Source organism: Eutrigla gurnardus (genome assembly GCF_963514095.1).
Source record: "Eutrigla gurnardus genome assembly, chromosome: 2".
In the NCBI taxonomy this organism is placed as follows: Eukaryota; Metazoa; Chordata; class Actinopteri; order Perciformes; family Triglidae; genus Eutrigla; species Eutrigla gurnardus.
In genome coordinates, this window is record NC_139916.1 from 27,448,409 (window position 1) to 27,458,827 (window position 10,419).

A 10,419-nucleotide genomic window follows, 5' to 3' on the forward strand; every position below is an offset into this window, starting at 1 on the left:
TACTGATCTTTTGAAAATACTATTAATCTTACATTGTTGCGACTCTTTTCATCAGCAGGAAGATTGAGACCTTAGTGTGAGTAACGTTACATCCTGGTACTGAACACACAGAGAGACCTGTTGTTATAGTAACGTTACATCCTGGTACCCAACACACAGAGAGACCTGTTGTTATAGTAACGTTACATCCTGGTACCCAACACACAGAGAGACCTGTTGTTATAGTAACGTTACATCCTGGTACCGAACACACAGAGAGAACTGTTGTTATAGTAACGTTACATCCTGGTACCCAACACACAGAGACCTGTTGTTATAGTAACGTTACATCCTGGTACCCAACACACAGAGAGACCTGTTGTTATAGTAACGTTACATCCTGGTACCCAACACACAGAGAGAGACCTGTTGTTATAGTAACGTTACATCCTGGTACCCAACACACAGAGAGACCTGTTGTTATAGTAACGTTACATCCTGGTACCCAACACACAGAGAGACCTGTTGTTATAGTAACGTTACATCCTGGTACCCAACACACAGAGACCTGTTGTTATAGTAACGTTACATCCTGGTACCCAACACACAGGGAGACCTGTTGTTATAGTAACGTTACATCCTGGTACCCAACACACAGAGAGACCTGTTGTTATAGAAACGTTACATCCTGGTACCCAACACACAGAGACCTGTTGTTATAGTAACGTTACATCCTGGTACCCAACACACAGAGAGACCTGTTGTTATAGTAACGTTACATCCTGGTACCCAACACACAGAGAGACCTGTTGTTAAAGTAACGTTACATCCTGGTACCCAACACACAGAGAGACCTGTTGTTATAGTAACGTTACATCCTGGTACCCAACACACAGAGAGACCTGTTGTTATAATAACATTACATCCTGGTACCCAACACACAGAGAGACCTGTTGTTATAGTAACGTTACATCCTGGTACCCAACACACAGAGAGACCTGTTGTTATAGAAACGTTACATCCTGGTACCCAACACACAGAGACCTGTTGTTATAGTAACGTTACATCCTGGTACCCAACACACAGAGAGACCTGTTGTTATAGTAACGTTACATCCTGGTACCCAACACACAGAGAGACCTGTTGTTAAAGTAACGTTACATCCTGGTACCCAACACACAGAGAGACCTGTTGTTATAGTAACGTTACATCCTGGTACCCAACACACAGAGAGACCTGTTGTTATAGAAACGTTACATCCTGGTACCCAACACACAGAGACCTGTTGTTATAGTAACGTTACATCCTGGTACCCAACACACAGAGAGACCTGTTGTTATAGTAACGTTACATCCTGGTACCCAACACACAGAGAGACCTGTTGTTAAAGTAACGTTACATCCTGGTACCCAACACACAGAGAGACCTGTTGTTATAGTAACGTTACATCCTGGTACCCAACACACAGAGAGACCTGTTGTTATAATAACATTACATCCTGGTACCCAACACACAGAGAGACCTGTTGTTATAGTAACGTTACATCCTGGTACCCAACACACAGAGAGACCTGTTGTTATAGTAACGTTACATCCTGGTACCCAACACACAGAGAGACCTGTTGTTATAGTAACGTTACATCCTGGTACCGAACACAAGAGAGAGAGAGAGAGAGAGAGAGAGAGAGAGAGAGAGAGAGAGAGAGAGAGAGAGAGAGAGAGAGAGAGAGAGAAAGAGAGAGAGAGAGAGAGAGAGAGAGAGAGAGAGAGAGAGAGAGAGTTGTTAATCAAAGTCATGCTGACTGAACTTCATCTAAGCTTCATTTATGACTCTAAATCAGTGGCAGCAGCAGTATCATGTATGTTGTCTTTCTCTAAGATTTTTAATACAAAACTAATAGCTGGAACTCATATTATGTCTCCTTTAACTTGATTGAAAGTAGTGCCTGTGTAGTACACAAGGAAGCTGAAATAAAGTGAAAGAGTAGCAAGTTGACAAGACAGACCTGTCACTCTGGTTCCACTACGATGCCTGAGGTCATGTCTCATTGTTTGCGATGTCTAGTTGGTAGGAGAAAGAAATCAAACAGGAGTTGGTCTTCATGGAATGTTATGTCATCATTTCATGATAAGATGTAAATTCTAGTACAAGAGTTGATCAAAAATGACAACAGGAGAAAGAAAAATCAATACAGCCACAACATACATTTAAACAAACAATTGGATGATAACTATGACGTGCATAAGAAGTAATACTAACACCAGTGCAATATAAAATAGCCATACGAGGAATATACATTTAGTAGAGTAAAACATATTAACATTTAAACCAAAAGTATATATAATGTACACTCAACAAAAATATAAACGCAACACTTTTGTTTTTGCTCCCATTTTTCATGAGATGGACTTAAAGATCTAAAATTCATTCCAGATACACAATATTACCATTTCTCTCAAACATTGTTCACAAATCAGTCTAAATGTGTGATAGTGAGCACTTCTGCTTTGCTGAGATAATCCATCCCACCTCACAGGTGTGCCACATCAAGATGCTGATCTGACATCATGATTAGTGCACAGGTGTACCTTATACTGCCCACAATAAAAGGCCACCCTGAAATGTGCATTTTTTTGCTTTATTGGGGGTCTGGGGACTCAGAACCAGTCAGTATCTGGTGTGACCACCATTTGCCTCATGCAGTGCAACACATCTTCTTCGCATAGAGTTTATCAAATTGTCAATTGTGGCCTGTGGAATGTTGGTCCACTCCTCTTCAATGGCTGTGCGAAGTTGCTGGATATTAGTGGGAACTGGTACACGCTGTCGTATACGCCGGTCAAGCACATCCCAAACATGCTCAATGGGTGACATGTCCGGTGAGTATGCTGGCCATGCAAGAACTGGGACATTTTCAGCTTCCAAGAATTGTGTACAGATCCTTGCAACATGGGGCCGTGCATTATCTTGCTGAAACATGAGGTGATGTTCATGGATGGATGGCACAACAATGGGCCTCAGGATCTCATCACGGTATCTCTGTGCATTCAAAATGCCATCAATAAAATGCACCTGTGTTCTTCGTCCATAACAGATGCCTGCCCATACCATAACCCCACCACCACCATGGGCCACTCGATCCACAACATTGACATCAGCAAAGCGCTCACCCCACACGACGCCACACACGCTGTCTGCCATCTGCCCTGAACAATGTAAACCGAGATTCATCCGTGAAGAGAACACCTCTCCAACGTGCCAGACGCCATCGAATGTGAGCATTTGCCCACTCAAGTCTGTTACGGCGACGAGCTGGAGTCAGGTCAAGACCCCGATGAGGACGACGAGCATGCAGTTGAGCTTCCCTGAGACGGTTTCTGACAGTTTGTGCAGAAATTGTTTGGTTATGCAAACCAATTGTTTCAGCAGCTGTCTGAGTGGCTGGTCTCAGACGATCTTGGAGGTGAACCTGCTGGATGTGGAGGTCCTGGGCTGGTGTGGTTACACGTGGTCTGCGGTTGTGAGGCCGGTTGGATGTACTGCCATATTCTCTGAAACGCCTTTGGAGACGGCTTATGGTGGAGAAATGAACATTCAATGCACGAGCAACAGATCTGGTTGACATTCCTGCTGTCAGCATGCCAATTGCACGCTCCCTCAATGCTTGTGGCATCTGTGGCATTTTGCTGTGAGACAAAACTGCACATTTCAGAGTGGCCTTTTATTGTGGGCAGTATAAGGTACACCTGTGCACTAATCATGATGTCAGATCAGCATCTTGATGTGGCACACCTGTGAGGTGGGATGGATTATCTCAGCAAAGCAGAAGTGCTCACTATCACACATTTAGACAGATTTGTGAACAATGTTTGAGAGAAATGGTAATATTGTGTATCTGGAATGAATTTTAGATCTTTAAGTCCATCTCATGAAAAATGGGAGCAAAAACAAAAGTGTTGCGTTTATATTTTTGTTGAGTGTATAATGCACATTATATAATTCACACCAAATGCAAAGCACAATTTTTGTGAGGTGCAATTTCATAAGCCGGCAATACCTTTTTTAAATGTCACTATGGTTTTCCCCAGTTATGCTTTGCTTCATGTAGTTTTATGAATGTAGTATTGTCCCCGCCCCCTCTCCTTTCAGCCAATCACAAGACAGCTGCACATGCTAGTTGTTTGCGACATGTTGCGCTGCTCTGTTCTCGGTTTGGCACTGATGATGGTCTGAAGCATTATGAAGTCTGCACTTCAGTCACAACTGAGAACTTTGCACTTCAATATGCAGTTAATATATAAAAAATGTTCATGCTTGCATTTTGTTTTTGTCAGTCAGTATGCCCGTCATTGCAGCCCTGTCTCCTCAAAATGTTCCCATACAATGAAACTACATTGTGAATTACACTTCAAAGAAAACCTATTTTGTCACAGATACCGTTTGTTTTGAACATCATCAGCAATACAGTTCTAATAACTCTGATTGAGTCCTCTGTTGTGAAATTAAAAGTAAATGTATGACTCAGGTCGAGCTGAAATGAAATAATGCCTTTTTTTTAACCCTTTTAGATCACATCCTGTCATGTTGTTCACCTATTTAACAATATGCCGGAAAACAACAATTTTCTTCATATTTTAATATGAACATTTGTTTTTATATCAAATATTCAATGTTTTTTTCTTCCTGGAAAACGAAATATGACGATTGGCTGCATCAGCTAGTGCCAACCAATTTCAATATCATGAAATCCATCCATCAATCCACCTGCAACATTTAGCAGCACAGAGCTGCAGAAGGTCATGAGCTCTTCATTTTAACAATAAAATTAAAATTCTTCCCAACATTATGTCCAACCTGCATGTTTCACTGGGAAATACATCACATACAGAAGATAGATACTCTGGGAATGACGTTACCACTCAACATTGTACTGTAACCATGATTTCTTTTTCTTTTATACCACATTTCAACCTGTGACCATTATGTGGGAGAAAAAATGTTCAGTGCAGTTTAGTTGTACAGTATGTGAATGTCATTTTGCAGGATAGCTAGATGAGTAAAGAGTTAAAGTCTGACCTGACCTCAGCACAGCATTATCTATTAACATTTGAACACATGCACACAGCTGTCATGAGTTTCTATTTCAACAGAGTGCCTATTGTTTGGGTAGTATCAAGGAGAGAGGAAATAAAACAGGAGTAGAACGTACATTGAACTTATTAATTCGAAGTACAAAAAGAAAATGGAGATTGTAGTTCTTATGGTGACAACACATGTCATTTGAACAGGAAAGTTTTGTGGCGGTTCACCAGGAAGAGAGAGGACGAAGCTCCGGAGATAAATGTCTGGCTAGTTTGCTAGTTAATTAGTTAGCTAGCTAGGTTAGGTGCCGCTCTGCTGCTTGTGTTCATCAGATCCACCCGTCCCTCCTCCTTACATACAGCCTGGGCTTGTTTTCTCTAAAATATAAATATGTCTTTGTGTTATTTAAAGGCTTTTGTTTACTTTTTTCTGTGTTGTATTCCTAGCACAGCCAAGCTAATTCCCCACAGAGGAACTGGTAACTGGTATTAATTCAGTTGGTTGTCGATTGTTTCACATGTAACCTTTCTTCTTTTATCTCTCTAACAGCCTACACAGACAAGATCAAGGAGATGTCCATGCTGTCTCTGATCTGCTCCTGCTTCTACACACAGCCACATCCCAACAGCCTCTATCAGTATGGAGGTCAGTCTGTCTGTCCCTCTGTCCGTCTGTCCATCTGTCCGTCTTTTTTCTCTAAAAATTACATTTATTGAATTATTATTCTCTGCTGTAAATAGTCCACTTTTGATTTTGCTTTAGTTTTTGCTTCTTTAAAAAGCAACATGTAAAGATTATTCCCACCAAACGCGAGGCGAATGACGGCTGGCATTACTCACGTGTGTTTGACCACATGCTCATTTGTGAGTCGTGGGATCGTGTGTGTTTATTCGGGTCACTTGCACAAGACATGCTGGAGAGGAGGAGATGGGGTTTACCTCCATGTAGAAACGAGGTTTCATCCATCATGGCTGAAATTAGCCCTATTTCTGCTTTGTACTGAAGTCCCAGATACACCAGGAAACCAAACACCGTCCTGTCTGACTTCATAACATCATCCAGAGGTGCTCGGTGGATTTCACCAAGCTGTATTCACTGTATCTAGCAAGACACACGTTGGCTGGTTTACTACAGCAGGATGAACCAAAATAAACTTACATAATGATGGTGATTAGTAAAAAGTCTGAAGTCATGCTTTGTTAGGTCTGTCTGCAAGACAACAAGGTGAATTATTTCAACTTGAATAGGCAAATGACGAAAATTTTGCGTATTTGCCTCAGTAATTTGTGCCACCTGGCATGAATTTGCATCTCTTTGCATTCACTTATATGCAATAGGTGTGCACAAAACTCAACCCTGCCTTCAACCTTGGGCAGCCCCAAATACAGTGATTTTGACCACAATGCTGAGACACAGTCAATAGATGTATCAGCCACCTCTCTGATTTATGAGAGAGCAAGCAAGCAAATAGAAAGAAAGAATGCAACTGATATATCTCTTCCTTACTTTTAGACCTGGAGGTGAAGGGCTTGAACAAACGAGCATCAGGCCAGTCGTTTGAGGTTATCCTGAAGGATCCCGATCAGTCCAGGCCTCAGCCACTGCCCTCCCCCCCAAGGAGGGAGGTGTCCCTGGAGGACCTCCAGAAGAGGCTGGAAGCTGCTGAGGAGAGGAGGAAGGTAAGCTGATATGTTTGTATGCCAATGCAGTTTTTGGTGATTAATCTGCATTGAGCCACATTACGCTAATTTACTTCCTCCTATGTATTGTTTTGCCCCACCACTGATTCGTTAATATTTTCATTGAACAATGATGCACTTAATTTACACATTTTGGTTCACTCATCAATTTGTATGTAATTGTGAGCCAGGACAGGTGACGTATTATAACAAATCATAAACTCCACATAGGGTCAGAGGCCAACCGGACTTTCACCCAGGAGGCCACTAGCTTTTCTGAAAATGAAGTGAAAGCTGAAGTGCCTTAAACTTGCATTATATCTGCTGGCCATCAGGGGGCGACTGCAAAAACAAGTCTGATTGTATAGAAATCGGAGAAAATGACTTCTCACTTGATGTATAATCTCAGTAAACATTGTTAACATGAGTCTTAATCTCTGGTTTCGTATTATACAATATGCATGATGTTAATTTAGTAAATGTTGAGACTTCACTGTGCTGCAAGTCTTGATTTCATAACAATGTGAGTCATTAAGTGACTGTCAACCGTTGCATGAAAGCTGTCAGGAAATTCAGACAAAGAGACATTCACACTTTTGGTCCTGCTGGATTAACCTGCTTAACTGCTTTTCATTAATCCTTGTCAACCCCAACTGCCAACACCCCAATCTACTGTATGTCACGCTCTGCTGTAGTCCCAGGAGGCCCTGTTGCTGAATCAGCTGGCGGAGAAGAGGGGGCACGAGCAGGAGGTTCTCCACAAGGCACGCGAGGAGAACCACATTTTTAGTAAGAAGACAGAGGAGAAGCTCATCCAAAAGATGGAGGTCAACAAGGAGAATCGGGAGGCCCACCTCAATGCTCTCAAACAACGGCTGCATGAGAAAGCAAGTCTTCCCATTCTGTGATCATTTGTGATTGTGGAATATATGTGACAGTAATGTTTCTCCCTCCAAATTTGGATTATGTTACACCAGCACAAATTAGACACAATCCCCATTTTTAACCTTTTAAATTATAAATTCAGAATATAAAGTGATTATGGTGGTACTGTTTCTCCAAATCTTCTGGGTTACATTCAGAGCAAAGATTGTGCCACTGTGGCTACGACTGAAAAACTAAAGCTACTTGATTAAAGTTCTAATCCAAACACAGTTTGATGAGAAGATTAATAGAGAACATGAGAGGAGAATAGTCATACCACCCACAAGTGTGCGCACTAAATAAGATGGTTCTGTTGGTAAAGATCCATCTGTTTTATTATCTGAATTGTTTAAAAATCACACATGTTTGGAACCACTGGGGCAACAAACAGGCTTTGAAAAGCTACCCTGTCAGAAATACAACAGAGCAACTATAGCTGCAGCTCCAAATCAACCACAGCCACCTTCTATGAAATTCACACATGGGAGCGTTTCTCTTTCATGTGTGTGTAGGTTCTCAGTTTGAATCCAGCGCAGAACATGAAGAGCAACTCATAATTTAACGCTTCCAGATTTAATGCAATTTTAATGTGAGCATTACATAGTTAGTTTTGTCATAAATAATACATATTTCAATCAACTGTTCATTTTTACTATGCAAAATAAAACCACTTCTTGTCTCGATTCAATGCTAGATTATTTTTTACTTCTCATTTCAGGAAGTCAATCATATGTCAGAAATATCTTTCAAAAATAAAGTGTTTTACTGGTAAAAAAAAAAAGGTGCTGGCTTCTCCCCCATTGCCAGCAGACAAGTTTATATGTTTGTCGTGGTGTGGCACGTTCAACGTCACAAACCTACCAGCGTTAGTACACAGAGAAAATGTACGCCGATTATTTTTGTTTTTATTCAGTTATTCAATCTCTCTTTGAAACTCTCAAACTGCTGGCTTTATCTGTTATGTGATAGTTTTGTATGTTGATTCAATATAATAATTGATTTTATTGATTTTATATTCATTTTAAAGAACATCACTAGCATTGTATCCAAAAAGGGACGTAAATGAACCCTTCCTGCAGGATGTTTTATTATTATATAGTGTTAGAGATTTTTTGTCCAGTTAGAACAGGTCTTAAATGTTTCCAATAGAGTTCTATGGATCACTTTGTTTCAAACTTGAGTGAATTACAACAATAGCGGACCTTAAACTAGACATTTGATTCGACAGCAGGAAGGCTCAATATTACATCCAGAAACACTGAAGGAAAAAAGTTAAGTTAACAAGAGTTTCCCCAGAAATAAACACGGTAACAGAAAGCACATCTCTGAATGCAAACAGGAGTTGACTTTCTGTTTTGTTTCCATGAACGTTTCCAGCCACTTCAGGAAAAAAATGATCTAAGTTTCATGTTCCACAGAAGCCACGCCTTCTGTAATTCTTAGTTTAAGTTTCATTTTGCCTCATGTGCATTTGACAGTTTATGACTTTTATGTTACAGGAAGTCCACGCCGCTGAGGTTCGCAGGAACAAGGAGCTCCAGGCCGACCTCTCGGAGTGAACATGCTTTACACACTTCGCTGTGTCAAAGTGTTCCCATTGTTCAATATTCACCACGTCATCCTACAGTGCACCGTTCAGGACTCAGACTAGTTGTGAATTGCAACACATCATGTTACTCATCTGTTTCACTCTTGGTTAACCAAACACATTTGGAAGTGGAGACACATATTCCGACATAGGCAAGTTACAGCTGAAATAAAGTCCAATCCTGAGTCAAACAAGGTCTGTGTTGGGTTTATCTTGTCAGAGAGAAGAAATACTGGGGCATGACAATCTAAATAAAACAAATGCTTTAGTTCAGAGGTGTGACTGAAAGTTACAGCTCAGTTGTCCGAATTAGTTTTAAGGATCTGCCTCTTCCCCTAACCGAGCTTAAAACTTTAAATCAACAATATTTGAGTTGCCAAAAACTGGGAAGTCCAGCTAGACTCGGTCATGTTTTTCAAAAACAAATGTTTTGTTATATTTTCTTTAATTTCCTTTACATCCTGGCAGCAAATGTGCTGACAAAAAAAAAGAGAAAAAAAAGGAGGATCCGGAAGTGAAGAAAGTTTCCGTCTGTTGTATCATATTGAGTGTGAAACACAGTTTCACTGATGCTGATGTTCAGCCTTCAACAGTTCCCATGCTAACAGCTCAGTTAGCATGTTAATATGTGGCATGTAATATTTCACCTGTGAGCATGCATGCTGTAACTATGATATCATGGTAACATTTAGCATGAACATGTATAATTGTCAGTCATTAGGATTCCTTATCTGGCATCAAGGAAATTGTGTAATCTTTCAAACACTCTTCTTTTTTCAGTTTCAGAATGAAGAAAGAAAGTTGATTGTCTTTTAGGCCTGACTACCGTACTTCTGTAAGGGGCATGACTTTCCACAGAACTATAATCTAAAAATAAATGCTGTTAGATGATAAATAGAGTTTGTCACCAAAAAGTGGAAACTAACACAACACAACACTGCTGTAATGGGGCTCTTTTTGCAGGGAAAAACAACCCAAAAAATAACACAAGCAAAATAACAGCAGAACTTATGGAGACAATACAAAAATATTAGGCAAACGCACAGGATTGAGTGGCTGTGGTGGAAATCTGAAAATAAAAGAGGTTCAAGAGCTAAGCAGTCTGAGGCTGGCTGGTGAAACAGTTCAGCATCTGTATAACCACGTCTGCTTAACAAAAAGGGATGC

At 40.6% G+C, this 10,419-nt stretch overlaps 1 protein-coding gene across 1 annotated transcript; it reads left to right on the forward strand.

The window, feature by feature from the left end:
• Positions 1 to 5,604: 5,604 nt before the first annotated feature.
• On the forward strand, positions 5,605 to 9,440 carry stmn3 (stathmin-like 3). The gene is made up of 4 exons (XM_084025937.1): positions 5,605 to 5,706; positions 6,574 to 6,740; positions 7,436 to 7,631; positions 9,168 to 9,440. Exons 1-4 carry the CDS (start codon positions 5,634 to 5,636, stop codon positions 9,221 to 9,223), a joined length of 492 nt encoding a protein of 163 aa, XP_083882063.1. The 5' UTR covers positions 5,605 to 5,633; the 3' UTR covers positions 9,224 to 9,440.
• Positions 9,441 to 10,419: the final 979 nt, after the last annotated feature.